The sequence below is a fragment of the Elephas maximus genome, chromosome 2 (genome assembly GCF_024166365.1).
Source record: "Elephas maximus indicus isolate mEleMax1 chromosome 2, mEleMax1 primary haplotype, whole genome shotgun sequence".
NCBI lineage: Eukaryota > Metazoa > Chordata > Mammalia > Proboscidea > Elephantidae > Elephas > Elephas maximus.
In genome coordinates this window covers 199,946,258-199,960,107 of record NC_064820.1, presented here as the reverse complement: position 1 = coordinate 199,960,107, position 13,850 = coordinate 199,946,258, and the positions used below count along the sequence as shown (strand labels likewise).

The window sequence follows — 13,850 nt, the reverse complement described above, 5'->3', positions numbered from 1 at the left end:
CTTAATACAATCCTCAAACTACACGTGGCAGAGAATGGCAGCTCTAAGTGCGACTGCAATCCGCAAAGGCGCGTCGCACTGCCACTCCGCAGTGTTCAAGTCCCGTGGCCTGACTTCTAGCGCTAAAGCCAGTGCGTCTGGGCGGGCGCCCGCTCAGCTCACATCTGCGCGCACTCTGCGAACCGCCGGGTTCGTGGCTTTTCGCGCCTTGGGTCAGCCGCTCAGAGTCCCCGGACCACCCACTTCGGAACCTCCTGTTCTTCTGGAGTTCCTCACGAGGCGAAAAGTGTCTCCAAAAAAAAAGGGGTAAACTCTGGATGTGGTGCCCTGGTACCGCTCAGCATTTGGCACTCGCTGGCAATTCTGCACATACATTACCCATTGCCATTCAGTCCATTCCGACTCATAGCGACCCCAGAGGACAGAGTAGAACTGTCCGATAAGGTTTCCAAGGCTGTAACGTTTTGTGGAAGGAGTCCTGGTGGTGCAGTGGTTAAGCGCTCGGCTGCTAACCGGAGTTCGAACCAACCAGCAGGTCAGTGGGAGAAAAGAGGTGGCAGTGCCCTTCTGTAAAGATTACAGCCTTGGAAACTCCACGGGGCAGTTCTACTCCGTCCTATAGGGTGATTCGCATTTTTTAAAAAATCTTTACTGGAGGTTATTGCCACATCTTTCTGTCTCAGAGCTGACCTTTCGGTTAGGAGCCGAGCACTTAACAACTGCACCACCGGGAACATTATGGGCAGGAACTTGGCTCACAGGTTTTTGTTATTGCTGTTAATTACAAGAAGTTTAAACAAAGCATCTAGAACTACTGCTATCACACATGAAATCCACTTAGTAGTGATGTTGGGTACCACAGCGGCATCTTTACTACTACAATTCCACAGCCTGGACAGAATTGCCTCAAGTAAAATCAATTCCACAAACCCAGTCCGAGGCCCTGTTCGTAGACGAGGGCACCAAGAAGACAAACCTTGAGGCTTTCTGTGAGCAGAATATGTGTGGTGCACAGCTCGGAAAGTATTAGTTGAATTAATCGATGGCATTTAGAAAGTTTTGTATTTTCATTTTTTTAAGGTAATGCATTCACTTGGTTCAAAATTCAAAGAAGACAGAAAGATACAGGGAAAGTGTCTTTCCTACTCGTGACCCTTGGCCATTCCGTTGCCTTCTCAGCAGAACTCGGCTGCCAGTATCTTTGCAGAGACATTGATGAAAAGGATAAGTAATGCGTAGCTAATGTATCTCGCTTACTATGTGCTTAGCACTGTTCTGTCGGTTTACATATTTGCTCTGATTCTCACAAACCTCTGAGGTAGGTACTATTATCCTCATTTTGCATGAGTAAACTGAAGCGCAGGAATGTGCAAATATCAAATACATCTTTGAAACATATTCCTCTTTTTTACAGATGAGGACATACTCTACACACTGTGCAGTAAGTCCCGAGATTACTGATGTCAGACTTATGGACAACTGGTACCTGCCCTTTATGTAAATTTGTCTTTACTTTTAAATGATTGAACCAACTGCTTGCTACTTGCAACAAATTTTTCATCACAATCACCTTCACTTGCTGCACAGGCAACTTTTAAATCACTGAAAAGGCATCGAGACTTTTCTTGCACTGAAGGCTAAATAAGAAACATATGCACCTGTTCCAGCTTACCTACGAGTTTGACTTAAAGGCACACTTTTGGAAGGAATCTCGTTCATAGCCCGGACATTGCCTGTATCTTGCTTTTTTCACTTAATAAATCTTGAAGATGGATTTGCATTTTACAGATAGTGTTCCACTGTGTGGATATACCAAAAGCCAGACCCATTGGGTAGAGTCGATTACCATTCAGCGTGACCCTATTGGTTAGAGCGGCCACAGGGTTTCCAAGGAGCAGCTGGTAGATTTGAACTGCCCACCTTTTGATTAGCAGTGGAGGTCTTAACCACTGCGACTCCAGAGCTCCTCGTGTGAAGATCTGTCACCATCCCTTTACGGATGGGAGTTAGGGAAGTTCACCTACAGGAGGCTACAGTGATCAGGCAACAATCTCTAAAATGGGCATGGAAGATGCTGACAAAATCGTTTTGATTCTCCTGAAATCCAGATTTCTGGGTTCATGGAAGTGGGGTGACCCACCCAGGCCATCAGCCCTTAGGTGTTCTTTTGAACCTTTAAAGAACTGGTTCCCTGGAGTCACCTTCAGGTCAAACGAGTTCAGTATGCCGCTTAGCAGAGACATTGGCCTTAGGCATTGTGCATTCAGCTTCGAAATGCAGAAGTTCCAGGGTCTGGCTAAAGGCTGTTTTAGAATATATGGCATGTCCTTGTTGACTGTTTCTGTAACCTGCCCTGTGCTTGATGTTATCTCTTGATAAATTAACATAACATTGACCTTTATAACCCGCTTTCACAGTCTCCTCTCGGAGAGTCTTCCCAACACGTTCGGGTGACCGCTGCCTGAGTGGAATAGTATCTACTCAATAAATATATTCCGTTACGCTAATTTTTCATGTTTCTGTAAACAATTGAGGTTTTTGACAAGGCCAACTATAGTGGTAGGGTGTCTCTGGCTCCGCCCCCTGATCCATCACCGAGGAAATCTGAGCGCTCGAACAACAAAGTCCTCCGCCTAGAAGGGCCGAAGCGCTGCAGAGCGCTCAAGGAAGCCCCGCCCCTCTGCTTCCGGCACCGGCAGCGCTGAGGCCCGGGTGTCATTTGTACTCGGCCGGTAGGGGGGCGCCCGGCCGATTCGGTCATGGCACCGAGAGCGGACAGCCGCCAAGTACTCCCACCGTTCTCCCAAGTTTCTCTCCAGTGACTGAGGAGGGGAAGGGCGGGGCTTTTGCTCTGCGTTCCGCACCCCGCCGCATCACAGAGATGTAGGGCTCCTATGTCCTATCCCTCCCGCCCTGTTCCCGAGTGCCCGCTAGAGCGTCTCCTCGCCGTTTCCTGTCGCCCAGGGACCGGGGAAGGGGGGGGAAACTCACGAGCCTGTCTGGCGCGTAGACGCCGGAAGTGTTGGGTGAGAAATCGGAAGTGAGGGGGCGGGGCCAGGAAGTGAGGAGGGGCGGGGGTTTATGAGGAGGCCAGGGAAGCGTTGGGGTGGATTTGCACTCAGGGCCACCTGAGGGAGTTGGCGATAGCGTTCAGCTTTTTCCCTTGCCCACGCAGAGACACGGTTGTCGTCTGGGAGTAGGGAGCTCTGTGTGGAGGGGTGGGTTGTCAGAAGAACATTTCTCAGGCGGCACTTGAAGCGAGCTGTGGAGAGGCAGGGCTGGGGGTGGGGCCGGGTCGCCAGGGCGTCTGAGAGGGAAGACCCCCCGCCCCCCTCCCCGCCCCCACCGTACATCTAAACTGGCTGACTGGACGCTAAGATGGCTGCCGTTGCCATGACACCCAACCCTGTGCAGACCCTTCAGGAGGAGGCGGTGTGCGCCATCTGCCTCGATTACTTCACGGACCCCGTGTCCATCGGCTGCGGGCACAACTTCTGCCGAGTGTGTGTAACCCAGTTGTGGGGCGGGGAGGATGAAGAGGACAGGGACGAGTTAGACCGGGAGGAGGAGGAGGAGGAGGACGGAGACGAGGAAGAAGTGGAGGCTGTGGGAGCCGGCGGGGGGTGGGACACCCCCATGCGGGACGAAGACTATGAGGGCGATATGGAGGAGGAGGTCGAGGAGGAAGAAGAGGGAGTGTTCTGGACCAATGGCATGGGCGGGTCTAACTGGGACAACATGGACTACGTGTGGGAGGAGGAGGACGAGGAGGAAGACCTGGACTACTACTTGGGGAACATGGAGGAGGACCTGAGGGGGGAGGATGAGGAGGACGAGGAGGAGGTACTGGAGGAGGATGAGGAAGAGGAGCTAGATCCCGTCACCCCACTGCCTCCGCCTCCTGCCCCTCGGAGGTGCTTCACTTGCCCCCAGTGCCGAAAGAGCTTTCCCCGGCGGAGCTTCCGTCCGAACTTGCAGCTAGCCAACATGGTCCAAGTGATTCGGCAGATGCACCCAGCCCCTGGTCGAGCGAGTCGTGGGAACGAGCAGGGCATCTGCCCCAAACACCAAGAAGCCCTGAAACTCTTCTGTGAAGTGGACGAAGAGGCCATCTGTGTAGTGTGCCGAGAATCCAGGAGCCACAAACAGCACAGCGTGGTGCCATTGGAGGAGGTGGTGCAGGAGTACAAGGTGAGAGAAGAGAGAAGATGGGAATTTAGTGGGGGTGGAGAGAAAGTAAGGGGAGCTGGGAAATGGAAGCGTCTTTCCCCCCCAAGAACCTCATGTACTGGTGAGCTGATTCTCCTTATGTGAGCATTTACTTACTGGCACCCAGGTGGGGTAGGGTCAGAAGGGTCCTGTACACCGACAAAGGAGATACAGCAAAGAAGACCAGCGAAGACTGGCCTCCTCAAAGGATATAAGGCAAAGCTGATGATGCCAGATTACTGGGCTGCATCTCCCGTAGAGCAGGCCACTACTGTTTCACTCTTCCACTGTCCCTAAGTGTAGGAGTGCAGGTGACAGGCCCCTAGTGCTTTAATACTAGTCTCCACTTCCTCTGGGTAAATCTTAAGCCTGTCTTTGACGGAGACCCCAAGAGATGGGGACTCTCAGAGAACAATAATTTGGGCTCTGAAGCAGAGCGTAAAAATGACAGGTGCCCCCCACTTGTCTCCTGACTGGAGTTCCCTACCCACCCCATGATTTGGTTTGGTTCTCCCCTTGAGAACTTTTGTAGGATCTGCAGCAGTCTGATATACTGACCAGAACTTCTTACTTTTTGTAACATACAGAAAAAAGAGAGAAGCTTTTTAAGTTAGATGACCTGGTTCTGCCACTTATTTGCCGTCAAGTGTTGGGCAAGTCTCTGAATCTTTTGAACTTTAATTTCTCCATGATTGCTGTTGTTGTTAGGTGCCATCAAGTCAGGATTAATAGTTAATATTTACTGGGTTTTTTAATTTATTTATCGAACACTTACTGTGTATACCAGGTACTCTACTAAACGCTTTTCCTGGACTTTCTTATTTAAAGCTTAAAAAACTGTGATTTTGGTATGTTTTCATTCCCGTTTTACAGATTGGGAGACAGAACCAGAAAGGTGTAATGTATACAGGACCACAGAGCTACTAATAAATGGATTTGGTTATGACTCCCCTGCCCCCCGATCCATTAGAAGCTGTTACCACCATTTGGATGTCTGTTGTTAGTTTGACATTTCTGACATGTGACCTTCCTCTTTGGAGACCGATTCTGGTTTGGGTAATATCTTGCCCCCTTCTTCTGATCTTGACTCTTCTTGGACATAGGTGAAGGAGATTTGTTTGTAAATACTACTAAGCCAAAGCCTGGATGGGTTGAAAGCAGCAGGACCAGGAGAAGGAGAGGGTGGCTACTTCTTTGTGGTCTGTGCGGTGCTGTTTTGCTCTGACTTGTGTTTTCACACCTTCTCCTGATTCCTACAGTCACCTCAAGTTAGGTTCGTTGTTGTTGTTATGTCAATTTTAGAGTAACATGTCTAGGGCTTCTCAGCTCTGAGTATGTACGGCTAAGACCTATATCCCTTTATCACTAACTATTCCTTTCAAGGAGTGATTGTCAAACCTGGCTAACTCTCATAATTCCTAGGGGAACTTTTCAAAAGTACAGTGGGTCCTACCATTAGAGATTCTGAATTGGTGTGGGGAGAATTCTTAGGAGAGCCCAGCCCAGTTTAGGAATCACTGCATTGGTTAACATCACCTGCCTTTTACCCGTGTATCCTTATGGGAGGTTATGAACACCCGTTGTCTTTTTATATCCCCTCAGTTCCTAGTTAACTGTACCAGTCACACAATGTGCAGTCACTCCGTTAACTGGAACCAGGGATAGACTCTCCGTGGGCATTCCACCTCCTTTCCTCCACTCTCCTGCAGGACTCCTCTAAGGACCTTCTGAAACTGGATTTTATTTGTATTGGTCACATCTACCAAATGCCAGCTGCCTGAAAATCCTGTTTTAGGCCCTGAAGGGAGTCCATGGGTGGTATAAACAGTTAAGCATTCAACTCTTAGCCTAAAGGTTGGTGGTTCGAACCCATCCAGTAGCACCTCAGTAAACAGGCCTGGCTCTTTGCTTCCAAAAGGTCACAGCCTTCTAAATCCTATGCAACACAGTTCTACTCTGTACATACGGGGTCACCATGATTTGGAATCAACTTGACAAGTAAATTTTATTATATCCTAATTTGAGTGATTCCGTTTCTGACTTACAAACTCTGTTATGGAGGAGTAGTCTGTCCTTTTCAGATACATACAATGACTAGCTTGACACTGTTTTCTAGAAACATTTCTTAACTGAATCATGCACAAATGATTTTTAAATAAAGTTGTAAAAAATTGAAGGTCCTTGAAAATCTCTCTTAAATAGTTATGTAGTTGGATTATTGATTGAATTTTTGTCAGGAATTTAAGAGAAGTATTAAATCTAAATTCTGAATTAATGGAGTGGAAATCAATGACACTTGTAGAAAAATAGAAAGTAATATCAAAAGGTAAAATTTTGTATAGTTTATGCTATTTTTATGTTATGGATTGACCACAGTCTTATTGCTGTAATGTTTTCTACAATCACTTATCCTCTGCAGCAACTGTTTTTAGAACTCGGGGTCAGTAACCTCTTTAGTTCAAGGGTCATTATCAGGGTGTCAATGGCAGGCTTAAGGCCTTAATCAAAAACCACTGCCGTCAAGTCAATTCGGACTCATAGCAACCCTATAGGACAGAGTAGAACTGCCCCATAGAGTTTCCAAGGAGCGCCTGGTGGATTCGAACTGCTGACCTCTTGGTTAGCAGCTGTAGCACTTTACCACGCCACCAGGGTTTGGCTTAAGTTCTAGGTAGTGAATATTAGATAACATTTACTGCTGTTTTGTTATATGGCAGACACTGTGCTAAGCAAATGCTGCATGAAGTAGATTCTGTTATTCTCATTCTAAGATGAGGAAACTGAAGCTGGTTTGCCTCAGTCATCTAGTTGTGTTCCGGTCCAGATCTGACTGGGTCTAGGCTTAAGATCTTAATTTCTATCTTGTATTACCCTTCAAGGAAAACTAGAGAGGAAGGCTGAAGAAGTAGAAGACATAAAGAAGAAAAAGGCACACAAGTAGGGTTTATTTCACCCATTCTGGTCTCCCTAACAGCTCTTGAAAGAAAAACACTTTGCTACAAATTGTTGGAAAACAGAACTTGCTTGCGTATGTGCTATGCAAGTTAAACCTTTAGGAGGAGAGGTTTTTGTTTTCCATTTAGCAACTGCTAGTTGAGTGGGAGAGAGAACAGATAGGCAGAGAGAGCATGGAAGTTAAAGTGGGTCCCTGCTCCTAGGAGAGAGACTGCGGTGTCATAAGGGAGGCACACTTGTAAATGATTATGATATTGTAAAGGTTTTGTTCAGAGTTCCTTGGAGTCAAAGGTGGGGAGGATCAGGGTCATGGTCAGGGAGCTGGGTCTTAAAGGAAAAATGTCTTGGACCAAGTAGGGAAGGTCAGCCCCAGGCAGAGGAAACTATGTGGTTAAAGGTATGGAATTACACTCAGGAGAAGAGAAATAGTTTAATGTGGCTAAAACTAAGATTGGGTGTAGAAGGGGTGGATGTAGGTGAGGCTAGAAAATGTAGGGGCAATGAACCTTATATTCTGCAAGTGGCAGAGAACAACTGAAGAATTTTTAGCACAGGCACAAAATCATCAGAAAAATGTTTAGAGATAACTGCTGGGCAGGCTGTGAAGAGGATTGCCTGTGAGGGGGAAGGGACCAAAGGCAGGAATGTTCATATGGAAGGACTGTGTGGTGTGGTGTGGCGTGGAAAGCCAGATCCACCAAAACACTGAGTGTGGGGCTTTGTAGTCATAAAAATCTCACGTTTAAAGAACACACATGGGGCTTCTGTGCATAAGTACAGGGGGAGAGTCAGAGGTCTTTGTCATGACCTAAGAAAGGGGAGGAAGGGAGTAAGATGCTCATATTTTACACCTGTGGTGTAAACCAGGCTTTGAGGCCCAACCCACTGCGGGAAGGATGAGGGAGGTGGGCTCTGAAGGCGCAAGTGTCTCTCCCAGCCCAGGCCTCTAACCTTCCTTTTCCCATTCCTTCAGGCCAAACTGCAGGGCCACTTGGAACCACTGAAGAAGCACTTGGAGGCTGTGCAGAAGATGAAGGCCAAGGAGGAGAGGCGGGTGACCGAGCTAAAGGTGGGCAAATGTCTTTGGCTGGGACTGACTGGTTCTATAGTGGAGGCAAGGAAGACAGGGCTGCCCACTCTTACAGTGGTGACTAGGAGAAGGGTAGACGACTTTCCAGGGTCCTGAGAAGAGGAGGACTCAAGAGGGCCAGGAGGCATGCTCCTAGATTGCAAAATGGAGTGAAGTGAAAACCAAGGCCTGGCTTGGAGAGGTTGGGTGGCTGGTCCAAGGCTGCAAGGTAGGATTTCTACTTTGGACGCCCAGCCCCAGAGCCTGTGCTGTGCCAGCCATGCTGCCCCTCACATCAAGGGTAAGCACAGAGGGCAGGAAGAGGGCAAGACAGACCCCACAGAACCACCTTCAGAGAGCCCCCAGGTTGGGGTGCTGGCAGTGGGCAGAGGGACATGGTCTGGGGAGGCTTGCTGTGCCCTCTGGAGGGAGCCAAGGTGTTTAGTGGGGAAGAGGAATTAGTGAATGTTAGCACTGCAAAGACCTTAATATTTTCTAGAGCAGTGTTTTTAGATTTTTTTTTTCCCTTCATAATTGCTCTCTCTACTGCCTGTTCTTGTAAGGTGGGTGGGCACTGCTGGAGTGGGCTAGCACTACAAGTTTCTGAGACCGTGCCAGGACATCCCCCTCTGTTCCTCTCCCACCTTGCTCCCAGTGCTTGCCTCCCTGGCCAGTGGCTGGGCTATGCCAGTTTCCAGGGCCCATGATGGTTACACTCTACACATGAGGGACTCTGCTGTTGACCATTGCTGGGCCCTGAGCCAAGGAGTCTTAGTCTAGGAGTCGGGGAGTCGTCTTGCCTCTGGCCAGCTGTCCAAGTTGAGACTTCTGGGCTCTCCAGGAGGAGAGAAGCCTTCAGGGAAAGATGCACTGGGATCTGTCACTTGGGGAGGAAGTGAAACAGACTGTGGTGGCTGTGTGTGTGTCCCTCTACTCAGCCAGGACCTGCCTCCCCATTGTGGAACCTTATTCTTTACCCCAAGAGTATTTCCAGCTAATGGTAACTGGGCAAAAAGTGTGACCACCACTTGGGATGGCTCACTCCAGGCAAATGGGGTGGGCTGGGCGGGAGTTTTCTCTCCTGTTATGTGAATACCTATATAATATCCTTGATTTTGCCTCTTGGCGCACAAAGCCTAAAATATTTACTATCTGGACTTTTGCAGAAGTTTGCTGACCTCTGATCTGGAGGGATTGAGTGACTTTTTCAAGGTCACTGCAAGTAGTGTTATAGTCAGAACCCTAACTTCAGTGCCTTGATTCCTGAATTATTCATTCACTTCAAAAACTTCTTACCAAGTGCCTACTCTGTGGTAGGCACTGTGCCAGGGTCTAAGGACACTGTGGCAAAGAAAGACATACCCAGTTTCTGCTGGTGGAGAGCTTATGGTGCAGTGGGGGAGTAAGTGGTTAAAAGATACTCCCACATAAATATGAAATTTCAGATTGAGATACATGCTATGAAGGGATACAGTGATACTTAGTGGGGTTGTCCTGACTTAGACCTGGAGGGAAGGCTTCTCTCAGGGAATATTTAAAGCTTAGACTTGAAGAATGAATCAAAGTTAGGCAGACATGGTAGATATTCCAGGCAGAAGTTGGTTTCAGGGCGGTGTGCCGTGAGTATGGGAGTGGGCCTGGGAAGGCCGAGAAGTAAGGAGGGTGCCAGGGGCTGCTTTTCATTCCAAGGTGTTTCTTGGCCCAAGGGGATGCAGGGTCCCTTTGCCTTGGGTTGAGGGGCAGCAGTTGCAAAACTAGAGACTTATCTGTATGTTGAAGTAATACCCACTATCCCCTTTTCCATCATTCTAGAGCCAGATGAAGTCAGAGCTGGCAGCAGTGGCCTCAGAGTTTGGGCGGCTGACACGGTTTCTGGCCGAAGAGCAGGCAGGGCTGGAGCGGCGCCTCCGAGAGATGCATGAAGCCCAGCTGGGGCGTGCAGGAGCAGCAGCCATTCGCCTCTCAGACCAGGCTGCCCAGCTGAGCCGCCTGCTGGCGGAGGCCCAGGAGCGGAGCCAGCAGGGGGGCCTGCGGCTGCTCCAGGTAAGCACTGTCCCCTTCCCCCTGCCCCCTACTGCCTGGGTTTGCCATGGTCCCGCTCCCAGCACCCTGTGCCTGTCTGTTTGCTCCGTCAGGCAGTGCTTACCAGAGTTACCAGTGTTTGTCCAGAGTTGCCTCTTTCCTCCTTGAGAGGAGCTATAATAGTTTAACCTGAACACCACAACAGTTTTTTGAGGCTGGAGCCAGAGTTAATGTGGAATGGTGTGTGTGTGTGTGTGTGTGTGTGTGTGTGTGTGTGTGTGAGTGACCAGTATACACATGAAGAGAAAGAAATCATTGTAGGTGGGGTTTAAATGAGAGGGAAATAATTTTTGACAATGATATCCTGAAAAGTGACCAAGTTATATTGTGAAAATTCTAGTACTGGCTTACTTAGAATCACAGAGCACAGTACAGGATGAGACAGGTTAGGTGTGAGAGGCATAGGACAACTGAGGTGGATTCACAGTTACTGAGGTCATTGAGGGTGCTGCTTTCCCCTCCCTATTCATTTCAGTCCTTTGGCTGGAGACTGGGAGAAAGGAGCCATCCCTGTGCAGCTGACTCTTTGTCTCTTTCTCCCTTTCCCTCTTTTTGTTTTGTTATTCCCAGGACATCAAGGAGACTTTCAATAGGTGTGTTCCCACCCTTTACCCTTTGTGACCCAGTAGCATCTGGTTCCCCATCCCTTCCTCTCTTGGGTATCCCTCTCCTCTCCTTCCTTTCCCAGGACCTGCGTTTCTGCCTCCTGGACCCTCCTCTCCTTCCCCTCAGCTTCTGCTCTTTCCTCTGGGAATATCGTGGTCCCACCCCCTGCCCGGTCCCCTTCCTCCAGGTGTGAAGAAGTACAGCTGCAGCCCCCAGAGGCCTGGTCCCCTGACCCGTGCCAACCCCATAGCCATGACTTCCTGACAGATGCCATCGTGAGGAAAATGAGCCGGATGTTCTGTCAGGCTGCCCGAGGTAGGGAGGTCACCTGTATGACCTTCCTTTACCTTTCCCTTCACAGACCTGAGGTTGGGCCTGAGGGAAAGTGGGGGCCCAGGGAAAGTGGGGTGCTGTGATGGAGCAGGATATAGGTGGGCACCTTTGGGGCTTGAATGCCAAGGGTAGCCTGTGTCCTAGCCCAGGTAGGTTTTAGGGGTGTGGAGTGCTAGGAAGGGCAGGGGCCAGATGGAAGAGCTGTCAGGTGTCGTGGGAGCAAGATGGGAGCAAGATGGTGGAACCAATAGGAACCTGAGTCTCTAGGGGGTGGGGAGCTGAGGAGAGTTGGATTGGAGGGTGGGGGATGGGCAGCAGGAAAGGGAGAACCCATGGAGTTGACTGCTGATGAGGAATAGCTGTTCCAGCCAGCCATAGTATATTTGTCCTCTCCTCTTCCAAGTGGACCTGACGCTGGACCCTGACACGGCTCACCCAGCCCTGATGCTGTCCCCTGATCGCCGTGGGGTCCGCCTGGCAGAGCGGCGGCAAGAGGTTGCTGACCACCCCAAGCGCTTCTCGGCTGACTGCTGTGTACTGGGGGCTCAGGGCTTCCGCTCTGGCCGGCACTACTGGGAGGTAGAGGTGGGCGGGCGGCGGGGCTGGGCAGTGGGTGCTGCCCGTGAATCAACCCATCACAAGGAAAAGGTGGGCTCTGGGGGGCCCTCCGTGGGCAGTGGGGATGCCAGCTCCTCGCGCCATCACCATCGCCGCCGCCGCCTCCACCTGCCCCAGCAGCCTCTGCTCCAGCGGGAAGTGTGGTGCGTGGGCACCAATGGTAAACGCTACCAAGCGCAGAGCTCAACGGAGCAGACACTGCTGAGCCCAAGTGAGAAACCACGGCGCTTTGGTGTGTACCTGGACTACGAGGCTGGGCGCCTGGGCTTCTACAACGCGGAGACTCTGGCCCACATCCACACTTTCTCGGCTGCCTTCCTGGGCGAGCGTGTCTTCCCTTTCTTCCGGGTGCTCTCCAAGGGTACCCGCATCAAGCTCTGCCCTTGATTGGCCTGCCACCCGCAGGGGCCCCCCTGGTCAGCACTGGGGGGGCGGGTGGTGGTGGAGGGTGGCCCACAAGTTTGGGGGCTCAAAGGCTCCTTTCCAATGTTTGTTATTGCGTTGCCTCCCGCTCCCCCTTGATCCCAGGCCCCTGCTTCTCCCTCTAGGAGCCTAAAGAACCTTCCTGGCCTCCAGCTCCGCCTTCTCTCACCTACTATGTCTGTCCCAACAGGTCTGCATGGGTCCCTGAAAATGAGAACAGCTGCCTGGCCTTCCCTCCCTTGTCTGCCCAGCCCAGCCCTTGGGGTCAGAGTCTAAGCTGGGAGTAGGGGAAGAGGAAAGATTTCATTCCTTAACTTCTTTTCCCCACCTCTGTCATTTCTGAAGCTGGAGGGTTTGGGCAAGACTCATGACATCCCCATCTTCCATTTTCTGATACCAACTTTTAGCTAAGGGATTTGGAAGCTGTTTTGGGGAGGCAGGCTGGAGAAAAGGGTAGAGCTGGGTAATAAATGTGTACTCTCCTGGGAATTGGGAGGGATTCTAAACTTTCCTTCCTTCCCCTATTTCTACCTCCATAGACCGGCCAGACTTTAGCTTCAATGAGAGATCTGGAGTGGTCAACATGATTGAACCTACATACCATTACACCATTCAATAAATTATTTGCTCCCTCTTTTTTCCAGCACTCACTCTAGGAGCAAAGCTCACCCCACTCCCACCCCTCCAGGTCTTTCACTGCCAGGCTCCTTTCCCCTTTGTTCAATGGAATTACTTACACAACTTATTTCTTAGTTCCCAGCATCTCTCCATGCCTTCAGTTCCATTTGGCAACCTGATGGGGTGCCTGGGAACAGGGGTTTGGATCCCCATGAGAAGAACCTTGGGTATAATCTATTTTTCTAGTAACCCCTTACCTTTTGTCACTTACCAGCTTTTGCCCTCTGCTTTAATGCCGAGGTCGATTCATGTTCTAGGGGAAAGGGAGATGTGGGTTGTGTTGTGGAAATGAATAAAAGTTTATTTGCTTCTTCTATGGAGTTTATTCCTTTAGATGGGCAGGAACTGAGATGTAACTTAGAAGTAATTTGATTCCTTTTTTCTACACAGTTAACTCATACTTCTAGTGAATAAAAAAAAAGATGGCAGAAAACGTAGGGCACTTCTACCTGGTTGAATTTCACCTTTTGCCTTGGGGATAGAGCTGCCACATTTCTTACCCGGCAGAACCCCATCTACACAGGGATGTAACTCCTGCCCTACTTAGTTTCTCTTGCTGGCTCTCAAGCCCAGAGCCTAGAAACATTTTTCAGAGCCCGATTGTGAACTATTTGAGTCCTATGAAGTTAAAGTTACACCTTCAGTAGACTGCATTTATCTTAAAGTCACTGCTTAAGAAAATTGTACAGAGCAAATGGCAATGGCTTTAGGCTGTAAGCTGGGTTTGAACTATTCCATGCCTGTTACAACTACTAAATTCCAGCATTCCCTATAATAATGGTGTAGTCTGAAGACCAGCAGCATGGCTGGAATCTCAGGTCCCACCAGACCTTCCTCAATGAGAATTTGCACGAGGTCTAATTCTTATATGTAATAA

General features: G+C 49.7%; 1 protein-coding gene across 1 annotated transcript; it reads left to right on the top strand.

Moving 5' to 3' along the window:
• The first annotated feature begins 3,078 nt into the window (after positions 1–3,078).
• TRIM41 (tripartite motif containing 41) lies at positions 3,079–13,281 on the top strand. Its single transcript, XM_049874445.1, has 6 exons — positions 3,079–4,191; positions 8,138–8,233; positions 10,046–10,276; positions 10,886–10,908; positions 11,109–11,236; positions 11,658–13,281. Exons 1-6 carry the CDS (start codon positions 3,379–3,381, stop codon positions 12,257–12,259), a joined length of 1,893 nt encoding a protein of 630 aa, XP_049730402.1. The 5' UTR covers positions 3,079–3,378; the 3' UTR covers positions 12,260–13,281.
• Positions 13,282–13,850: the final 569 nt, after the last annotated feature.

Bases quoted from the DNA above. Each gene is read 5' to 3' on its own strand.
- TRIM41 (XM_049874445.1), top strand. From the start codon at position 3,379: ATGGCTGCCGTTGCCATGACACCCAACCCTGTGCAGACCCTTCAGGAG. The intron at 4,192-8,137 runs GTGAGAGAAGAG...CCATTCCTTCAG, and splicing joins AGGTGGTGCAGGAGTACAAG to GCCAAACTGCAGGGCCACTT. The intron at 11,237-11,657 runs GTAGGGAGGTCA...TCCTCTTCCAAG, and splicing joins GTTCTGTCAGGCTGCCCGAG to TGGACCTGACGCTGGACCCT.